The sequence below is a fragment of the Geotrypetes seraphini genome, chromosome 8, assembly GCF_902459505.1.
Source record: "Geotrypetes seraphini chromosome 8, aGeoSer1.1, whole genome shotgun sequence".
NCBI lineage: Eukaryota > Metazoa > Chordata > Amphibia > Gymnophiona > Dermophiidae > Geotrypetes > Geotrypetes seraphini.
This window is the reverse complement of record NC_047091.1, coordinates 20,613,711-20,636,002: the sequence shown is the minus strand read 5'-3', so window position 1 is coordinate 20,636,002 and position 22,292 is coordinate 20,613,711. Positions and strand designations below refer to the sequence as shown.

Genomic DNA, 22,292 nt, shown 5'->3' with positions numbered 1-22,292 from the left:
CATTATGGTGGGGGGGGGGGGGCGGGGAAGCGCTCTCTTTATGCGGAAACCGTAGCTGATTAAATGCGGAATATGTTGCACTTCACTGGCTGTTTTTACTGCCCCCCATTTACTTGGAAATTCAGTGCCAGAGCTTGGACGTGGCCTGGCATTCACTGATTGTCACTGGTTTGAATATTGGCTCTGTGTTCAGTGGTGGCTGCTTTAGGTTGATTTGAAGACCGTGGGATAGCGAATGAACATTACAATTAATTGAAGCTGGGATTGAACGGAGAATCTTTCCGCTAAGTGCTCTCCCGCTTTGTGCAAACGCCACGCACCTGGGATCGTCCTGGGGCTTCTGTGATGCAGTAACTAACCTGTCCCATGTTTTACCCATGTACATAAGAGCTGTACTGAAATAAAACCACCTGCCTTCTGTGAAAGAAACGGAGAATCATGTCCACAGAATGCAGGTTTATTAACGGCTCTAACTCGAGGTCAGTAAGCTGTGGCATTTGTCTGCCTCCCCGGAGGAGATCCCTTTCCCCGGGAGAATACTGGCTCGGACTCTGAGCTGCAGGTTTCATCGTGGGGGGAGGGGGGAAGGCTGTTCGATATGGCGTCGGAGAACTTCATTCAAGATGCAAGTGAACTCGTTGATCGTGGAAGTGTAGCCTGGAGAACTGGATTTGATTCCTGCTCCTTGGGACACTTAACCCTCTTTGCCCAGGTACAAAATAAGTGTCTTTGTGTACGCTTCCGAGTCAATCACTGACCCATGGCTGCATACACAGTGAGGAATCCTACATAAAATAATATAACAAAGAACTTCTATACCGTATAACCTTATAAGTTCTAAGCAGTTAACAAAGTTAAGAAACCAAATAATCATTAAGAAGAATCATTATTTAGAAAACAAGTTTGTCTTTAACTGATAGTAGGACTCTGAACTCCAAGTCCCTGTCCCAGAGGGCTGCCTGAAAAGAGAGAATTCTTCAAAATTGATAAGTAGACAAAGACTAATTCAAAATACACACTAACCAAAATCCAGTGAGGTGGATTCTATTGACTGCGGGGTGTCAGATTGACCATATCAGCAGGTCTGTCAATTCCTCATTCATCCCCTACAGACAGTATTTTTTATATCTTTTTTATATGCTTTTTATATAAGTATATATTTATAAACTTTCATTTTTGACGTTTTTTCATAATAAATTGGTGATAAGAGCAATATTAAAGGTGACTTAGCTTATTTCTGTGAGTATATAAGTCATACTGGTTTGAAGTTTTTTTCTCTCCGATGTTATACATAGAACACTCCCCTCTGCCAAGGCAGAGGGGAGTGTTCTATGTATAACATCGGAGAGAAAAAAACTTCAAACCAGTATGACTTATATACTCACAGAAATAAGCTAAGTCACCTTTAATATTGCTCTTATCACCAATTTATTATGAAAAAACGTCAAAAATGAAAGTTTTATACTTATATAAAAAGCATATAAAAAAGATATAAAAAATACTGTCTGTAGGGGATGAATGAGGAATTGACAGACCTGCTGATATGGTCAATCTGACACCCCGCAGTCAATAGAATCCACCTCACTGGATTTTGGTTAGTGTGAAAAGAGAGAAGACATTGATGAAACTTTCTATTATGACAACCGTTTACCGAAGGAAAATTGAAATGACCCTGAGCTTTTCGCCTACGTTTTGAGTAAGCAATGGTAAATGAATCCACTAAGTAGCTGGGAGATAAGCCAAATAAGACCTGTGATGTTTCAAGGCAGAGTACAGGAGTAGTTTGTCCTTGCCTTCTCCCGTGCAGTGTGTGGCCCAAGAGAGGGCCCTGCAACCTACAGCACCTGGCATTCCCCAGTGGCACCCCCCCAGGTACTACCCAGGCCTGACCCTGCGTAGCGTCCAATAGCAAGAGCGGGCCTACCCAGGGCAGCCAGGCTGTAGGCATAGGAAATAAGTTTCTGTATATAATATGTAAACCACTTTGTAACCATGGAAAGGCGGTATGTCAGTGTGTTACTGGACTTGATGGGACCATTGGTTTGACCCAGTAAGGCTATTCTTATGTTCTTAGGTTACGTTCTCCCTGTCCTTGTAGGTTTCCTTCTTCCTTTCTTTTTTTTTTTTTTTTTTTTACAAATTATAAACCACTCTGAAAGTTTCTCTTTTGTGTGGTATATCAAAAACGAAAAAGTTGAAACTTGATATTCCATGTGTTACAGAAGGGAAACTTTCCATGGGTTTCAAGAGCAGCTGATCCAGGGGGCTTCATACCTCAGGCCTCACAAGTAGTTCTTTCACTGGAAGATAAAACTATTTTGGGGGAGGGAGGGGAGATCTGTTTTGCCTTCCACTGGCTTGATCCTGAAGACTGTTTATGATGGATGTTCTGATTTAGGATTCCTTTAACAGAAGAGGGGGGGGGGGGAGCTAGCATGTCTGAACAGTATCCAGAAGGCGAGCAAAACCTGCCTGAGGACGTAATTCATGTTAACCTGCCTCTCTTTATTTTAGGGTTCAAGAAAAGATCTGACAGGGTCTAAAAGGAAAATTGTAGTAAAAGGAGCAGCGTGTCATGGGTGTTTGTTTCTTTCCTAGCTCGAAGCTTGCAGCTGAGTCCCTGGGAGAGCAGCATTGTGGACAGGCTGATGACCCCTACTCTCTCGTTCCTGGCACGGAGCAGGAGTGCGGCCACACTTTTAGGCAGTGGCAAGGAGCTGGGTAAGCGGCATCCAGCAAGGTACCCAGGTTAGAATCGCTTACTGCATGAAAGAATGAAACCCCAGGGCTCCTGGGGTGGGAGGCCAGGGTCTGGGGGAATCCCTGGGTCAGAATCATTGTGAACACAGACTAGTCATTGAGAAGGTCAGATCCTGTCAGACGGAGCCCAAGCCTCTGCCTTAGAGAATGACACGAGGACAAATTTTTCCCCATCCCCATGGGAATTCATTTCTCCATCCCCGTGGGTTCTTTTCTTGCCCCTGCCCCATTTCTGCAAGCTCCGTCCCCATCTGCACAAGCCTCAAACCCTTTAAAATCCTAAGTAGCAACATTCTAGAGCTCAGATTGTGATGTCATAATGCCTCATTCCACCAATGCCTAAGCTCCATCCTCATCTGCACAAGCCTCAATCACTTTCAAATCCTAAGTAGCAACATTCTAGAGCTAAGATTGTGATGTCATAATGCCTCATTCCACCAATGCCTAAGCTCCGTCCTCATCTGCACAAGCCTCACACACTTTAAAATCCTAAGTAGCAACATTCTAGAGCTCAGATTGTGATGTCATAATGCCTCATTCCACCAATGCCTAAGCTCCATCCTCATCTGCACAAGCCTCAAACGCTTTAAAATCATAAGTGTTCGAGGCTTGTGCAGTTAAAGCAGAGCTTACGGGACAGGGACAGTAAGAAAACTCACAGGGACAGGGAAATTGAGTTCCTATAGGTTTGGGGCCAAATTTGTCCCCTGCATATATTGTAAAGGTAGATGATGCTGTTTTATCGTGTCTGACCAAAGTTTCTATGAAGTGGTGTGACCCATATGAAGTGTCCTTACCCCTAGCACTCTAGACAGGCGGCTTCATGGTCTTCTCCCTCCAGGTTCTACCCTCTGCCGCATCACTGATGATGTCATCAGCGACGCGGCACAGGGAAGGTCCTAGCGGGAGAAAGCCGCAAAGCAGCCTGTCTTAGAGTGCCGCCAATGCTGCTGTTGGGAGAGAGGTATGTCGATCTCGTGGTGGGAGGGTCGGCGGGGTTCTGCTGCGGGGGGATGGGAGGGAGGGATAGAAAGATGTTGCAGAGGGAAGGCACAAGAGGATGGGTGAGAGGGGAGGAAAGATGCTGCACATGTGGGGGAGGGAAAGGAAAGAGGAAAAATTAGGATGGAGGAGAGGAAGGGAGAGATGATCGTTGTACATGAAAAAAAATAAGACATTCCTCGAAAATAAGCCCTAGTGCGTTTTTTGGACCCAAAATTAATATAAGCCGCTGTCTTACTTTTGGGGAAACAGTATTTTAAGAGCAAGATGATTATTTATCACCCTAAAAGTTTGTTGTGCTCTGAAAAATTCTGCTTTGTTAAAGGCCAATGTTAATCCAAAGTATGTCGAAACTTGTGTAATGACCTTTTGTTGTGCTGGGGGTCAAATTATGGAATTCGCTGGTACGGCAGTTGAGAAAATATGCTGATTCAGAAACTTTTACAAGGCTCCTTAAAATGCATTTGTCCCGTTCGAGGAATTACTATGAATTTAAATTTTGATGATTTGTCTCTCTTTTGTATTGTTTGGGCATTATGGATATACTGTAACCACCCAGGACCTAGACCAGGGGTGTCAAAGTCCCTCCTCGAGGGCCGCAATCCAGTCGGGTTTTCAGGATTTCCCCAATGAATATGCATTGAAAACAGTGCATGCAAATAGATCTCATGAATATTCATTGGGGGAAATCCTGAAAACCCGACTGGATTGTGGCCCTCGAGGAGGGACTTTGGCATCCCAGACCTAGACGGTATAGAAAGTTTAAAAATAAAATAAATACATAGTTTCAAACAAACAATGGAGGAACTTCTCCTCCTTTGCCATTAAATTAGCGTTCGCCCAAATTTAATCTGCAGTATTGGAAAAGGTTATTTGTGTCTCATTGTGACGTGCTCCAGTTTGTCTGGGTGTTTATGAAAATGATTCCAGCCTGGTTTTGAATTCAGGATTTCTGTCGGTTCGCTGGGAGAATGACACGGTGACAAAATTCATCACCATTCCTGTCCCCGCGGATAACCGCAGGAAACCATCTTTATGTCATTCTTTGAGGAGAGAGGAAAGAATCAGAGTATGAATGGCCACAACCACTGACCCTCAAGCTTTGCTTTGAAAAATGCTGGTGTAGAAGGACTGAGGTTGAAATAGACACTACAGAATGACAGTCTCTGGTTTCCAGAGCAGATATTGTGATGTCATAATGCCTCATTCCACCAGTGCCTAAGAGCCAATCACATCAGTGATGTCACAATGGCTTCATTATCCTTGGCTCCCATAAGAATCAGAGTATGAATGGCCACAACCACTGACCCGCAAGCTTTGCTTTGAAGAATGCTGGTGTAGAAGGACTGAGGTTGAGTAGCAACATTCCAGAGCAGATATTGTGATGTCATAATGCCTCATTCCACCAGTGCCTAAGAGCCAATCACATCAGTGATGTCACAATGGCTTCATTATCCTTGGCTCACATAAGCACAGCCACTGACCCGCAAGCTTTGCTTTGAAGAATGCTGGTGTAGAAGGACTGAGGCTGAAACAGACACTACAGAATGACAGTCTCTGGTTTCCAGAGCAGATATTGTGATGTCATAATGCCTCATTCCACCAGTGCCTAAGAGCCAATCACATCAATGATGTCACAATGGCTTCATTATCCTTGGCTCACATAAGAATCAGAATATGAATGGCCACAACCTCTGACCCTCAAGCTTTGCTTTGAAGAATGCTGGTGTAGAAGGACTGAGGTTGAAATAGACACTAGAAAATGACATGGGATTATTTCCCGCGGTTATCCGCAGGGACAGGAACGGTGATGAATTTTGTCACCGTGTCATTCTCTAGCTGGGGGTAATCTCCACACTTTAACCAAGTGATTTGGGGGAAAAGCTCATTTTGCATTTATTTTCCAAACGTTTTCCGAATCGTCTTATTTTGAAGATGTGCGTTCCTTTCTTACCAGGGATCTAAAGCGTCTCTGGGGATGTGGATTATTATCAAAACTCCTTGTTATGCGTAAATTAATGGTCTGAAAGCACTCTCCTGCCGCACTGCTAAATGTGTTTGTGGTAGTGTTAACGGGCATGCGCTACCAGCTGCCCCCCTCCCTCCCCATAAAGCAAGGAATTTATTTATTTAAAATTTTTCTATGCCACTTAAGAACTAAGGAGGTCTTTTACTAAGGCGCAGTAGCTGATTTTGCTTGCGCTAAATGCTAACGCGTCCATAGAATATAATGGACACGGCATTTAGCGCGCGCTAATTCAGCTAACGGTTCACATGAGTTAAAACAAATACGGTGGTACCTCGGTTTACGAGTGCACCAGTTTGCGAGTGTTTTGCAAGACGAGCAAAACATTCGCAAACTTGGTGCCTCGTAAACCGAGCTTGCCCCGCTGTACGAGCGCCCTCCCCCCGCGATCCGGCATTCCCCCCCCCAGCGATCCGGCATCCCCCCCCGCTCGCGTTGCCCCCCCTCCACCGTGATCCTACTCCCCCCCCCCCCCGAGCAGTCAATGACACCCTTTACCCGACTTGGCACCAGTGCCAGTGCCCGAAGATCCTCCCTCTTCTGGCGCGGCCTGGGTTGGGTGGTGCGTCGGAGATCCTCCTTCTTCTGGTCTGGGCTGGGCTGGACTGGCTTTGAGCATTTGCGCATGCTCAAAGCCTTCTGGTCTCGCTCTCTCTGAGATTGAGAGCGAGACCAGAAGGCTTTGAGCATGCGCAAATGCTCAAAGCCAGTCCAGACCAGACCAGAAGAAGGAGGATCTCCGACGCACCGCCCAGCCGCGCCAGAAGAGGGAGGATCTTCGGGCACTGGCACTGGTGCCAAGTCGGGTAAAGGGTGTCATTGACTGCTCGGGAGGGGGAAAAGTAGTATCGCGGTGGAGGGGGGGGCAACGCGAGCGGGGGGGATGCCGGTTCGCAGGGGGGGAAGCCAGATCATGGGGAGGGGTTTGGAACAGCGTCGGATTCCTCAAGTGGGGGAGAGAATGGAGCAGCGTCGGTAGCCTCGGGGGGGGGAGGAGGTGGAACCAATCAAAGCAGTTTCCCTTCCTTCCTATGGGGAAACTTGCTTTGATATACGAGCAATTTGGTTTACGAGCATGCTTCTGGAACGAATTATGCTTGTAAACCAAGGTTCCACTGTATAATAATTATGACAAAGAACTGTTAAGTCATAAGAATATGGTGACAAAACAATTGGGTTGAAACCGATCGATACATTGTTGCAACCGACCCACCAAAGCGTTCTGCAGAATGTCATTGCCCTGGTGTCTGCATAGTAACCTTGCTTCCTTGAGATTAATAGATTTTTATTTTCGGATCGTAAAGATCTGACTGGTTTATAGTTCGCAATGACTTGTTTAGTTGCATAGTAAATGCCGGCTCATTGCTATCTTTGTACCGTATATACTAGAATATAAACTGAGATTTTTGGATCAAAAAAATGGCCCAAAAATGGAGGTCTTGGTTTATATTCGGGTCGGCGCAGAACCGCCTTCCCCCCCCCCTCCCGAACCTGCCGGGCCTGCCGTGAGACCTGGTGGTCCAGCGGTGGCCGGGACAGGAGGGATTCCTCCCGCCTCCTGTCCCGGACGATTCTAATTTTTGTCATCTCCCTTCCACCTCCCCCACGTACCTTTAGTTTCTCTGGTAGTCCAGCGATGAATCGCAGCAGGAGTGACCTTATTTTGCTTCTGCCCGTGCAGAGCTGCTAGCTAATTGGCTGCTGTAAGTTCTCGCAGGACCGTTACTCCTGCCGCGATTCACTGCTGGTCCATCAGGGAAACTAAAGGTATGCGGGGGAAGCAGGAGGGAGATGATGATAATTAGAATCGGCTGGGACAGGAGGCAAGAGGGATCCCTGCTGTCCAGTCACTGCTGCACCACCAGGTCTCACAGCAGGCTCAGCAGAGGCTTGCAAAGTCAGGAGGGAAGGGGAAAGGTTACAGAACCTGGGAGGGAGAGGGGAGGCTCGATGCAGAGCAGTGAGAGAGGGGGAATAGGGTACAGAGATTCAGGGCAAGGCAAGGCACTTGAATATTAACACTCCCCCCCCCTGTTTATATTTGAGTCAACCTTTTTTCCTCCTTTTTGGAGGGAACATAAGTTAACTCAATTTATATTCAGATTGGTTTATATTTGAGTATATACGGTAATTCATTTCCTACCTGCCTGGAGCACTCTCTCCTTGCAGAAAGCTCTGGTGGTGGTGCTGAGCTGTGCTGTTCTGTTTTTGTGACGGGACAGGAGTTTCAGGTTTGTATGCCCTGCACTTTAGCACATGAAGCTAACTGAGGATGCTCATTGCCATCTTTCTCTTCTCAGCCGTCCCTGTGTGCCCACGTTCTGCCTCTGCCAGCCCACTCACCCCCTGCAACAATCACAGACCTCACCACTGGTGTTCGGATCGACAAAGGACTGCTGCTGGCAGCCCCGGTGTCACTCCTCGGAAAAAGCAGGATCCGTCACCGGTGAGTTGCACCAGTCTGCCAAGTCTGGTCTAGGTGGTCAATGGTCTAGGTTTCTTCCTGTTTTGCTGCTTGGGATCTAGCTAGGTACTTGGGACCTGGGTTGGCCACTGTTGGAAACAGGATAGTGGGCTTGATGGACCTTTGGTCTCACTCACTCACTCTCACACTCAACTCACAAGGTTACTCAGTCTTTTATTGCCTAGATTACAGCATATTGGCATTGGTGGTCAATGTCTAACACGGTCTGAGGGATGTTCAATGAGAAGGACATTTTCGGTGAGGTCTGGTTTACAAGAATCTCGCATGAAGTCATTGGGGTATAGATTCCCGCAGGGCTCCTCTTTATTTGGTTGTTGGCCCTTTGGTTGAGTTGATTATGGAATATGGCGTTAGTTTACATATGTATGCTAATGATTTGCTGTTAATAGCAAGAGTTTCAAAGGTTTCTATGAATATATCTGCTTTATGTATTTGTGCCTCTGCTATACTATTCAAAATTGGCACGATATGAAGAGCCAACGATAATGCTTCTTGAGATAAGTACAACTGGTTAAACATGTATGACAAATGGTAATTTTGGTTCAAAAGAGGATACTATCTGGAGATTAGACTAGAGAGTTGCGCGGGGACAGAAATCCCACCCATCCCCGCCAGGATCCTCTCCGTCCCCGCAAGGAATTACCTCCATCTCTGCCCGTCCCCATAAAAAGCAGCAATTACTTCTGACAGGATCATCAATTCCACAGTTTCTTTTGTGTTTGCTCTGCTGTTTTCCTTGTGGAATCTCTTTGGTGGAACCTTTTTTTTGTTTTCTGTTCAGGTAATTAACTTATAAACCCCCCTCTTTTACTAAGGCTGACGTGTCCATTATATTATATGGACGAACCCTGCTTCCAAAGCCTTCCATCCCTGTGGGACTCCCATTGGCTAGAGGGGGGTCCCCGTGGGAGTCCCGTGGGTTAGGGGGAGATTCCCGCGGGACCCGCATGATTCCCGTTCCCGTGCAGACCTCTAGATTGGACCTCTGATTTGAGATAATTACTTTATGTTCAAATCTGTTTTATTGTGAATGTGAAAAAAACAAAGAGCAAGAAATATAACAAGAACAAAGGAACCAACATCCATCAATACACAATTTTCAGAAACAGTTCAAGAAGTCAACCAACCCCCCCCAAAAAAAACCCCACCCCCACAGTGCAATTACCCCTCCGGGGTCCCCCTTCAGCAATATACAAAAACGACCAAAAAGTCTCTTGAATGCCAAAGGCCTGTACTCTTGTGGCCCATGGGCTAAGTCAAGAGAAAATCCTTCCCCCCCCAAACAAACACAAAAAAAAAAGAATGAGAAGAAAGCGACAGGCAGTGACTGACCAGGGGAGCAAGCGCAGGGAACACTAGTGAATCTAAGCAAGAGAATTCAAAAGGAGGCTTCGACCTCTAGGAGGTAAGGAATCCAGATAGGCTCCCCCAAATCTGCAGGTATCACGCCGCCGTCGAGGGTGACCAGTCGCTTCTCGGGCCTCCCAGGCGGCCAAAGTATGTACCAGAGATCTCCAAGTCCAATAAGAGGGAGGCTCGGAAACAGTCCAGGATTGCAAAATGCACTTATGAGCAAGGAGACACACCTTACGACTCCATCGGGGACCCCCCTTGGGAAGGCCGCAGAAAGCCCCACCACCCCAGCCCCCCTGTATCCTCGAGACATCTTTGGGACGTACAGATCCAGAAAGGGCCTTATACAGCACTGACACCGAGGTAGAACAGCAAAGATAACCCGGAGGTGGACTCCTATCGGCTGTGCGAGGCGCTATGAATATATGAGAGAGCACACTCGGAGAGACTTTATTATGATGATCATTTTTGATGTTTCACTGTTTTGATTGAACATTACATTACATTTGTGATTTCTATTTCTATTCCGCCTGTGCCTTGCGGTTCTAAGCGGATTACAGTTAAAAGAGATCAGGACATTACCGAGAGAATTACATTACAACGATTTAAGTAAATTACATGTTGTGGTATAGAAATACAAGTATAAGATATCTGGATTTATCGATAGAATAACTTGACAGGGTTCAAGTAGTTACAAGGTTCAGTGGGGAAAACAATATAGGCAACTGAAGAAAGGTACCTAACTTTGAAGGAATCAGTTAAGTGGATACCTAAGGGAGATGCTTATTTAGGAGAAGGTTAAATGGATACCTAAGGGAGATGCTTATTTAGGAGTTTGGATATTTTTGGTAAATGAGGTTCAAGGGGATGACTAGTGTGTTATTTGCTGGGGAGAGTGCATGTGCGAATGGGGAGGGGAATATTAAATAAGGACGTGTTTTTTGAAAAGAAATGTTTTGATTTCTTTCCGAAACACTTTGATGTCTGTTGTTTTGATCATCAGTTTGGTGATGGTGGGGGTCAATTTTCGCTGCCTGAACACACACACTGTGAACACACACACTCTTTAAGGTCCAAGGATGTTTCATGCTTAATTTACCCTTTCGGGTTACATGAATCGTGAATACCGAGGACCTTCAAAATTTATGATTTGAGATTCATAATTTAACAGGGTGGTGAGCTCATTTTTGAAAGAATAATTTCCTATATAGTTTTAAACATTCTTTCGTTATTTGGGTTCATTGCTATTGAAAGTGCCGAAGAAACATCGGATCGTTGGGTTTATGCTGGTTATTGTAGGCCGTGGCGTTCTGTTGATTTTGTTTGGTCATGATTTCCCGACTGTGGAATCTTTTCGCTCTCTGGGGGGGTGATTATAGATGAGAAGTTATCCTTTTCGAGCCACGTTGCTTTGGTGGTTCCTTCTTTCTTGCCCGCTCCGTATGCCTGGAACAGGCTGCCAGAGTCAGTACGTCATGCTCAGTCTCTAGCAGTCTTCAAATCCAAGCTAAAGGCCCACTTCCCCCCCCCCCAATATATTTTTTTATTTATTTAATTCTTTATTCATTTAAAAATCAAATACATAGTGCAAACAATTAAAATATCCAATTGCACTTTTGATTCAAATTTTTTTGTGAATGGGGTTTAAAAATTTTCTGAAAATGTTCTTGCAGTCTTTGTTATATTTCGGAGGTTGATTTCTTGCTACACCTTCTAGGACCCGTTTTTGGAGGGCTTACCCCTTTCTTCTAGACTGATTCTGTATTATTTTTTCTCAGGTGGGTGCTCAGTTTGCACTAGAGAGTTGCGCGGGGACAGAAATCCCACCCGTCCCCACCGTCCCCGCCAAAATCCCACCCATCCCCACCCGTCCCCGTGAGGAATCCCTCCGTCCCCACCCGTCCCCGTGAGGAATCCCTCCGTCCCCACCCGTCCCCGCGAGGAATCCCCTCCGTCCCCACCCGTCCCCGCGAGGAATCCCCTCCGTCCCCACCCGTCCCCGCGAGGAATCCCCTCCGTCACCATCCTTCCCTATAAACTTCAGAAATAGTTATTTTATTTAATTATGCTACTGAATTAAAGGCTCTGGTAGAGACCCATTTACAAATAAGCAAAGAGACTATTAATTTGGAAATATTAATTGGGAAGAATACATACTTTGTAAATGGGTTTCTACCAGAACCTCTAATGTAAATATAAAATATAAATACTCAGCTGATGAGAACCCACAAACTGTCAGCTGAGGACTTCCTTTGCAGTTGGCCTGGGGTCCCTTTTGCCAAGCTTGGCAGGCAGCAGTAGCGTCCCTGAGTCACAGATGCTGGCACCTCAGTGGCTCATGGATGCTGCCAGCGACTGCTGCGCTTGGTGGAGGGGAGTTCTGACCATCTCTAGAGGAGGTCCTCTGCTGGCGGTGCTTGGGGATCCCCACCAGTCACAGCAAGGGCCAACAAGTACTTCAACACTGTAGAAATAAAACCAGAAATGCATTTCCTTTTCTTTTGAACACAAAATAAAGATATCTGCCATATACATTTCCCAAGGCAGATGACTCTATGCAATGTCACCTCGGTAACAAAATACAAAAATAGACAAATACACCCCCTCCCTTTTTACTAAACCACAATAGTAGGTTTTAGCACAGGGAGTTACGCTGAATGCCTCGCGCTGCTCTCAATGCTCATAGGCTCCCTGCGCTAAAAAACAATATTGCGGTTTAGTAAAAGGGAGCCATAGTGCAAAATATAGACAGCAGATATAAATTCTCAAAACAGACACATTTTGATCACTAAATTGAAAATAAAATCATTTTTCCTACCTTTGCTGTTTGGTGATTTCATGAGTCTCTGGTTGCACTTTCTTCTTCTGACTGTGCATCCAATCTTTCTTCCTTTCTTTCAGCCTCCTGTATGTTTCCTCTCCTCCAGACCTCATTCTCTCCCCCAACTTTTTCTTTCTGTCTCCCTGTTCCCCCTTCTTTCTGTCTCTCTGTCTGCCCCCTTTCTTTCTTTCTCCGTGCCCTCCCCCAAGCCACTCGGTTTGCTGCCACAGCCATCGGAGAATAGCCCCTAAGCCACCGCCGTCCCAAGCTTTCCCTGCAGAAGCGTCGCGCTGACCAGCATTCCGCTCCCTGACGTCAATTCTGACGTAGGAGAGGAAGTTCCGGGCCAACAAGGCATTTCTCCTCATTCCATCCAGCCTGAGCCCCATCTCTCCTTGATCCAGCATTTCCCTTCTGTGTCTGTCAGAATTACCATTCCACCTATTTTCCAGCATCACCCTTCTTTGTGTCCATCTCACCTATATCCGTATCTCACCACTTTTTCAGAATCTTCATTTGTCTCTGTCCTTGTCTTTACCCCATATTCACCATTTGCCCTTTCAATGTCTTTATCTCCCCCCCCCCACACACACACTTTTTCAGCATTACTTCTATGTCTCTATTTCACCTCCTCTTCATGTCCCCTCTGTATCTCTATCCTTATTCAGAAGGTCCTGCTTACCCTTTCTCTTCTTTGTGTCACTATCTCCATTTTCAGCTTTCCCCCCCTTTTCCTTTGTTAATGCACCCTGTAGCCAGAATCTTTCCACCCTCTCTCCACTCCGGCCCAGCCCAGTATGAAATATTTCCTTTTGTTTCTCTCCCCTCTCTCTTCTCCTCCCTCACCCACGAGTCCTGCATCTGGCCCTCTCCCTTCTATCTGCACCTGGCAACACCCCCCTGCTCCGCGGCTCTCTTCAGCAACTCGTCAGCAGCGGTGATCAAGACAAGCTGCCGACATCGAGGCCTTCCCTCTACGAGTCCCACCTTTGTGGAAAAAGGAAGTTGAAACAAGCGGGACTCGCAGAGGGTAGGCCCCGACGTCAGAAGCTGCTGCTGAGTTGCCGAAGAGAGCCGCAGGTAGAAGGGAGAGGGAGATAGGAAGGCTGTAGAAGCTCCGGAGCATGACACCGAACCCGGCCAGGATGATTTCTTTTTCAGGCTGCTGCTGCCGCTGCCATCCCCCACCCGAAATGACAAAAAACAGCCTAATGCCCGCGTCGGGAAATAGCCATGCTGAGCAGTGAGCTCAGCACGTACACAGATGAAAGCCTTGCTTGCTGATTGGTCCGGCGGCACGGTGGGGCGGGGCCACCGGACCAATCAGCAAGCAAGGCTTTCATCTGTGTACGTGCTGAGCTCACTGCTCAACATGGCTATTTCCCGACGCGACTTGTAAGCTGCATGCTTGCATCGCCAGAATTTAGGTAGGTTGTTTTCATCCCCGTGGGAGTCCCGTGGGCAAGGGGGCGTCCCCGTGGGAGTCCCGTGGGTCAGGGGGGCATCCCCGTGGGAGTCCCGTGGGCCAGGGGGCGTCCCCGTGGGAGTCCCGTGGGCCAGGGGGGGAACCCGCGGGATCCCCGTTCCCGTGCAGACCTCTAGTTTGCACTTCCTCTGTTGCATGGCATTTGACCATGACTCTGTTCTATTCTTCTGTTGTACCAGTTCTTTTGTTTCCTGACTGGAGTTTCTTGTTTGTATTGACTGCTTTTTCAATAAAAAATTATATGCAAAAAGCCAATACAACAGATTCACAAAACAGCAAACAATATAGCTAATTACCAAAGGACTTCACATAGATATACATCGTGAATCTAAAAAGCCCACTTTTTTGAAGCTGTTTTCAATTCTTAACTCACTCACCATCGGTTACCTTTACCTGTCGTATCATTCCTTCTGCTAGAAACTCCCCAACCCTGAGATTTCTTGTCTGTCCAAATTAGATAGTAAGCTCTTCTGAGCAGGGACCTTCTATTGAATGTTAAATGTACAGCACTGTGTACGCCTTTCAGGACTATAGACATGATAAACAGTAGTAGTTGTGGAAACTGGCGATGTGTGAGAGAATTGATTGATGAGCATTTTTAAACATTGGTCTAGAAACATAGAAAAAAGCAGCAGAAAAGGGCTATAGCCCACCAAGTCTGCCCATTCCAAGTATCCCCTCCCCTGAATTTACTCCCTTACAGATCCCACGTGAGTATCCCATTTTCTCTTAAAATCCGTCACGCTGCTGGCCTTTATCACCTGGAGTGGGAGTCTGTTCCAATGATCCACTACTCTTTCGGTGAAGAAGTACTTCCTGGAGTCGCCATGAAACTTCCCTCCCCTGATTTTCAGCGGATGCCCTCTGGTGGTCGAGGGTCCCATGAGCCAGAAGATATCATCTTCTGACTCGATGCGTCCCGTGATGTACTTATACGTTTCAATCATATCTCCCCGTTCTCTTCTTTCCTCAAGTGAGTACAGCCGCAATTTTTTAAATCTTTCTTCATACGTGAGATCCTTGAGCCCCAAGACCATCCTGGTGGCCGTTCGCTGAACTGACTCGATCCTCAGCACGTCCTTTCAGTAGTGTGGTCTCCAAAACTGAACACAGTACTCCAAGTGAGGCCTCACCATGGCTCTGTACAACGGCATCATGACTTCAGGTCTCCTGCTGACGAAACCTCTGCGGATACACCCCATCAATTGTCTTGCCGTGGAGGAAGCCTTCTCCACTTGATTGGCAACCTTCATGTCCTCACTAATGATCACCCCTAGGTTGCGTTCCGCCGTGGTCCTAACCAAGGTCTCACCATTTAGTACATAAGTTCTACGCGGGTTTCTCTTAACCCAGGTGCATTATCTTGCATTTTTTAGCATTGAAGCCTAGCTGCCAAGTAGTTGACCATTGTTCCAGCATGTTTGGATTATGCAAATGAACTTTTGGTAGGTTTGTCTTCTGAGGATTTGTGGAAGCTCCAAACGTTTTACAAAATTCCACTTTAAGACGTTTTGGAGGAGTTGGATCATGTAACGCCCGTATTTATGTCTCGTCATTGGTTGCCTCTCCGTTTTAGGATACGGTGTAAAATCTTTGTTTTTAGTTTATAAAGTGACGCGATCTGGCGTTTTGCTACCGTTATGTAAGTTGGTGACGCCTTACGTGCTAGGTAGGGCTTTCAGATCTGGTATCCAAAATTTAGTTGCTGTTCCTGAGGTCGGCTCTGCTCATCTAATGAGTACATGCAATAAATCTATTTTTTTTTTTTTTTTTTTTTAATCAAGCTCAACCGCCTTATTTGTGGGAAGAGAGTTCTTTAACATGTTTTCAAAAAAACAGTTTAAAGCACATTTATTTCATCATGCTTTTCCAGGTTCACCCTTGGAATTGGTTGTTTAAAGGATTTTTTTTAATGTTAAAAAAATACTTTGGGGTTTTGGGTATTTTTGGCTGGACTGCTGCTGGGGATTTTCCTATCTAGTATATGGAGCTCTTTTCCAATATGTGATTTTATTTAAAATTGGAAACTACTTAGATTGCATTGTACGTTTGCAGTGTATCAAACTGAATAAAATCTATAATCTGTCTCTTTCTCTCTCTCTCTTTCTGTCCTTTTTGCGCTGGGAAAAGAAAAAAGAGAAACGGGACAAAGAGCGGGAGAATGAGAAGGAGAAGATCGTCCTTGCCCGAGAGCGAGCCCTGAAGAAGCGCTACTCTGCTCCTATTAGCCGAACCTTGATCTCCACGACAGTTGACATGAGGTTAGTCTGAAATCTGAAAAACCAGGGGGATAAGACACAGACCCCAGGGCACCCCTTTTTAGATGTTTGCTTCTCCCTAAAGTTTCCCCAAAGTTCAGGGAGAGATGTGCACTTCTTGGGGACACCTTGCATGGAAATCTCTTCTCATCTACAGAGGTTTACAGTGTAATAAATATGTTTTTTCCCATGGAAAGAGGGACTCAAGAATCCACCATCAATTTGCTTTAATAACTTTCCAGTTCAGTCCATCAATAAAATAAGAATTCTCGGAGTCATAGAAACATAGAAAATGACGGCAGAAAAGGGCCACGGCCCATCTAGTCTGCCCACACTTGTGACCCACCCCCTAACTTCCTCCATGAAGAGATCCCACATGCCAATCCCATCTTTTCTTAAAATCTGGCACGCTGCTGGCCTCGATTACCTGTAGTGGAAGATTATTCCAGCGGTCAAGTTGTTTCCACAGGCTGCGTATGATTCGATCTTTAGCTAACTTTTTGGATGCTCCCTCACTAAACATTTTAATTCACTCATTGATCGTTTCAAAACTGGATTATTGTAATTCACTGTATAAAGGAATCACACAAAAAGAAACAAGAAGATTACAACTGATACAAGTTTAATGGAGATTTGATTAATCGCTTAATCATAATTCTAAGCGATGTACATAATAATAATAATAAAATTACAAAATATGGGGAACAATACAATGAGTAACAAAAACCCAAAAACCAGGTCTAACAAGACTATTGACAAACTTAACAAAACTAAGAACATAAGGGAAGAGAGGGATAAGAACTACAAATTATTTAAAAGTTAAAGAGACATATAAGGGAGATACAGAAGGAAAGGGAAGTTAAAAATTACTTCAATAAACTTAGAGAGAAAAAGTAAAATTGGTTGGAAGGCTAAATAGCTAATTTTCAAAGGCGTCTTTAAAAAGAAAGCTCTTTAGTTTACTTTTGAATTTTTCTAAGTTGTGTTCTTCCCTCAAGTGAATAGGAAGTGAGGTCCAAGTTTGGGGGGCTGTATCAGAAAAAAATCAATTGCCGTCTAGTATTAATAATTCTAAGAGAGGGAATCGTCAGCAAGTGCTGTTCAGTAGATCTTAACGTTCTATTGGAAGTATATGGAATTAATTACTTATAAATGAAAGCTGGAGTTTAGTAAAGAAGGGATTTGAATGTGAGCAAACATAGTTTATATGTTATCCGGTGAGCCAGTGCGCTTTATTGAGAAGGGGGTGTTACGTGATCAAACTTCTTGGCTTACAAAATACTGCAATAAAAATCATTACAGGCAAAACAAAATTCGACCATGTAACACCATTATTAAAGAACGCACATTGGCTTCCTATGAACCACCGAATAACCTATAAACAGGCACTCATTACATTTAAATTTCTACAAGTCAACACACCGCTATTCCTAGATCGAGTAATCATTCCGTATTCTCCTCTCCGCTCCTTACGATCTGAGGATAAAAACCTACTTACTTTTCCATCCCTACGAACCATAAATACTAGACGTACCACACTTTTCTCTGTCACCGCCCCCCCCAAACGTGGAACTTATTACCCGTTCAGATAAGAGAAGAAAAGAACCTCGAGAAATTTAAATCAAAATTAAAAATGTTCCTATATAGAGATGCTTTTAACTGATTAATGAGTCCCCTAAACCAGTGTTCTTCAACCTTTTTACACCTATGGACCGGCAGAAATAAAAGAATTATTTTGTGGACCGGCATCTGTCCGCAGACCGGCGGTTGAAGAACACTGGGCTTAGTCGTGGGACAGATACCCTGCCCATCTCTGTCCAATCTCCACCCCAGACCCTGCCTCCATAGTCCTAATTGTAACACTATTTTATCCATTCACGTTTCATATATACACACAATATAATCTTATTAACAATGCATCGATTGCACCGCGGACCGGCAGTTGAAAAACACAGTTTTGGGCCTGATGCACATGCCGGCCCTGTGGACCGGCAGGAAATTTATGTGGACCGGCACCGGTCCATGGACCTGTGGTTGAAGAACACTGCCCTAAACTATATTCCCAATTGAAGTAGGCAAGCACTGAGCTAATATATTATAATCTCCTTTTGTTCTATCCTTATTTGTTCTGTTTCCTATATCAAACTGTAGTTCTTCCCTGATTTCCCCTTGAAGTGCACGTCTGTCTATCCCTATATTGTATGTCCCCCTTCATTTTTTTTTTTTGTATATCTTTATTGAATTTTCAAACTACAATTGTGCAACAAGTAATTCATATACATATAATATTACAAGAAAAGCACAATAAACTTTCAGACAATGTACAATTATATATTTCTCCTACCCTCCCACCTAATATTTGAATAAAAACATTTAAGAAAATATCCATAAATTCCCTGAAACAAATTCCAGTGCAACTCCCTTCCCCCTCCCCCCTCCCCTGGATGTCTATGTTTACAGGTCAATGAAATAAAATCAATTATCATTCCTTACAAAATTTAGCCAATGGCTCCCAAACATCCATAAAATTCCTGTAACGTCCCTGCTGTATGCTGCTGAAACGTTCCATTTGAAAATTAGTTATTGTACATCTCTTTGTAATCGTTGAAAAAAGCAATTTTATCACATATGAAATAAACTTGAAACGTGATTACATACATATGCGAAACATGAAATAAAGGTTAATTACAATGGAAACTGAATTCCAAAGATAGGAAAAGACTTATTCTGAGAAAAATAATAGTTATCGCTTCTCCATGCCAGAGTGAGCTGCTAAAGCGGTTTGAGAAGGGCAAGAAAATCTGAGCTGGCCTAGACTGCAGGAATGGACTACTCACGGTGACCAAGAATGAGGTTGACAATGATGGGCCTGGTTGCACTGAATAGAGAATGGCACGGTGGCTGTTACCCGCGGGTAGCCGCGGGTAATCCGCTGAAACGGTGGGGGGGGGGAAGTGCTCACTGCGGGCACGGGGACAAGGCCATCCACCGCCCCGTGGGAGCGGTAAATGGCTGTGTCCCCGCAATTAAGGGAGGGAAGGCACCTGGTCACCGATCTCACACGGCCCCCTCCCTCCTTCCCTACCTACCTACGGCCAAATCTATCTCCCTCCCTCCATCTTACCTGCGTGGAGCTTTAGTAAAGAAACTTACTGAAGCCAGCGAAGCCTGCCTGCCTTCAGTCGCATGTGTGTGGGCGTAAGCTTCTCCTCTGAAGCAACTTCTGGTTGTGTCAGAGGAGAAGCTTCCGCCCACACACACACACGACTGCAGGCACAGCAGGCAGTCTCTGCCGGCTTCAGTAAGTTTCTTTATCAATGCGCCGCGAAGGTAAGGGGGAGGGAGGGAGATTCTCGGTTCCGCTGAAGGGCGGTGAGGTGGCGAGAGGGAAGGGTGGATGCTGCGGGGACAGGGCGGCGAACGGGACGGTGGTCCAGTGACGGGGACAGATTTTTTTTCCACGTGTCATTCTCTAGCACGGAGTACAGCTGCAAAACTGAAAATGGACTAATTTTGAAAACATTTAAAAGATTGCTAAAACGCCAACTGTTTTGCGAACTGATATACAGTTGAAGAATGAGGGACTACGTTTGTGGCGATGAGAAGACATGCTGTGAACGCTGATGTTTAATTGCTGTTTATCGTTTCATGTTTTTATATTGTGTTTCTACGTGGCTTTACGTCTGTAATCCATAAAACTAGCAGAAGCCAGAAAATCAGTCCGCAAACTTGATAATCAAAATAGAAAAATGTACCCGGACAGGCCAATGAAAGTCTAAACTAGACTATGGTGTCAAAAAAGGACCTCAAATTCATGAAATGTACGGTGTCTGCATCTATGAGACAAACTTGGTTTTTTCTGTTACATAGAGCGTTGTGGACCCCTGTTAGGTTGCAAAAATTAGATAGTTCTTTGTCTAATAGATGCTGGCATTGTCATTTAGAAGCAGGAACTTTAGATCATTTATTGTTTCATTGCCCATATATTATGAATTTTTGGAAATCAATTTGGGACCAAATTAATAATTTATTAGATAACCCAGTGGCATTATCCTATGATACTGTGATATTTGGTATGGAAATGAGAGCAAAAAGTCAGATTTCTGCTAACAACAATAAATTATTACTAATAATGACTGTGGTTGCCATTCAGCAAATTACATATAATTGGAAGGATTGGAGGAGATTAAATTATAACTTTTGGTGGAATTCTTTATGCCATATCTATAAAATGCTTTATTTAATGCTTTACAAAGGGGATACTTTAAGAAATTTCAGGATGTGTGGAAACCATTAACAAAATATTGTAAGGATTAAGTAAAATTATTTCCCTTTTAATTATCAGTTCAGGATATAGGGAGGGGGGTATTTTTATTATTACATATATTATATAATAATGGAAGATAGGGATGGGAAAGGGGAAGGGATAAAAATGTATATAATGTACCAATGATTATTTATAAGTGATATATTTACTGTTACTGTGAATGAATATATTTTACACTTAATGTAATTTTGAAAATGAATAAAGAATATTAAAAAAAAAAAAAAGGACCTCAAACACTTGTAGTGTGGGTCACACTCCGAGGCTTTCTGGGGTCATGGATGTTATCACTGTTTCCAAAAACCTTCCAAAATATTTTTCTTTTATTTTAATTCAAAAACTTATTTGCTTCTACTTTCAATATTCATTTATATTCAAACTTTAGATGAAAAATGAAGCTTTATGAAAAAGAAACACTTAGCCTTTATGTACCCAATGGAGAATCTGCCGTTTCACACAGGGCTTCTTCAGGGGTTAATGTATCATTTGCTTCTTAATCCACCAAATCAACACCTTATAATAAAAGAAAAAAGTCTGTCTTAGACTTAAATTGCTTGGTAAATAGACTAAAAAGAACAAACCCTACAAACAATGGCTAAAATACTCATTAAGTGGCAACGTTCAGGCTGACATTACAGCTGAGATTACGTTTTCAAACATGGTGTCTGCTATTTACTTAGGACGCTGTCAAAAACTGACAAACCACAACTGAACACATCAGCTGTTAAAGAATTGTGAGCATCGCCTCCAACGTTTTTACGTCGACAGAAGAAAACCAGTGGAGGAGTGTCAGTGAAAGATTGGAGAAATTGGGCCTCTTCTCCCTTAAAAAGAGGAGACTGAGAGGGGATATGATCGAAACATTCAAAATACTGAAGGGAATAGACTTAGTAGATAAGGACAGGTTGTTCACCCTCTCCAAAGTAGGGAGAACGAGAGGGCACTCTCTGAAGTTGAAAGGGGATAGATTCTGTACAAATGTAAGGAAGTTCTTCTTCAACCAGAGAGTGGTAGAAAACTGGAACGCTCTTCCGGAGTCTGTCATAGGGGAAAACACCCTCCAGGGACTCAAGACAAAGTAGATAAAGACAGATTGTTCACCCTCTCCAAGGTGGGGAGAACGAGAGGGAACTCTCTGAAGTTGAAAGGGGATAGATTCTGTACAAAAATAAGGAAGTTCTTCACCCAGAGTGGTGGAAAACTGGAACGCTCTTCCGGAGGCTGTTATAGGGGAAAACACCCTCCATGGATTCAAGACGAAGTTAGACAAGTTCCTGCTGAACCAGAACGTACACAGATAAGGCTAGTCTCAGTTAGGGCGCTGGTCTTTGACCAGAGGGCCACGGTGTGAGCGGACTGCTGGGCACGATGGACCACTGGTCTGACCCAGCAGCAACAATTCTTATGTTCTTATGTACAAAGATGTTCAAAACACACCCACCATTGACGTCAATAAATAGTGCACTTCTTCTAAAAAAAAAAAAAATATCAATGGGCTACAACAAACAAGCTTTTTAAGATGACATATAATTATAGCACGCCCATATTTGATGTCGGTATGTGCAAAAAAAAAAAAATTCCCTGAAAAAAGTTTTAACAGAACTTTAAAAACAGGGGAGAGTTTAAAGAAAAGCGCCTGGATTGGCCACCGTGAGAACGGGCTACTGGGCTTGATGGACCGTTGGTCTGGCCCAGTAAGGCTATTCTTAGGTTCTTATAAGTACTTTTGTATTGATTTAGGACTTGAAGTAAATATAGTCAGGAAACTATATTATAG

The 22,292-nt window shown here is 44.3% G+C and overlaps 1 protein-coding gene across 5 annotated transcripts in view; it reads left to right on the top strand.

Annotated features, from left to right (window-relative positions):
* The window catches only part of MAP7D1 (MAP7 domain containing 1), a 108,256-nt gene that overhangs the window by 68,083 nt on the left and 17,881 nt on the right, over positions 1 to 22,292 (top strand). For 3 of the 5 annotated variants that reach the window (XR_004540414.1, XM_033956034.1, XM_033956036.1), the window contains 3 exons: positions 2,599 to 2,748; positions 8,089 to 8,234; positions 16,064 to 16,194. Coding sequence is in view for 4 of the 5 variants with exons in the window: in XM_033956034.1 (XP_033811925.1) it covers positions 2,599 to 2,748; positions 8,089 to 8,234; positions 16,064 to 16,194 (427 nt within the window). In the remaining variant the exon portion in view is untranslated. The remainder of the gene's footprint in view (positions 1 to 2,598; positions 2,749 to 8,088; positions 8,235 to 16,063; positions 16,195 to 22,292) is intronic. The other 2 variants (XM_033956035.1, XM_033956037.1) reach the window with 1 other exon arrangement.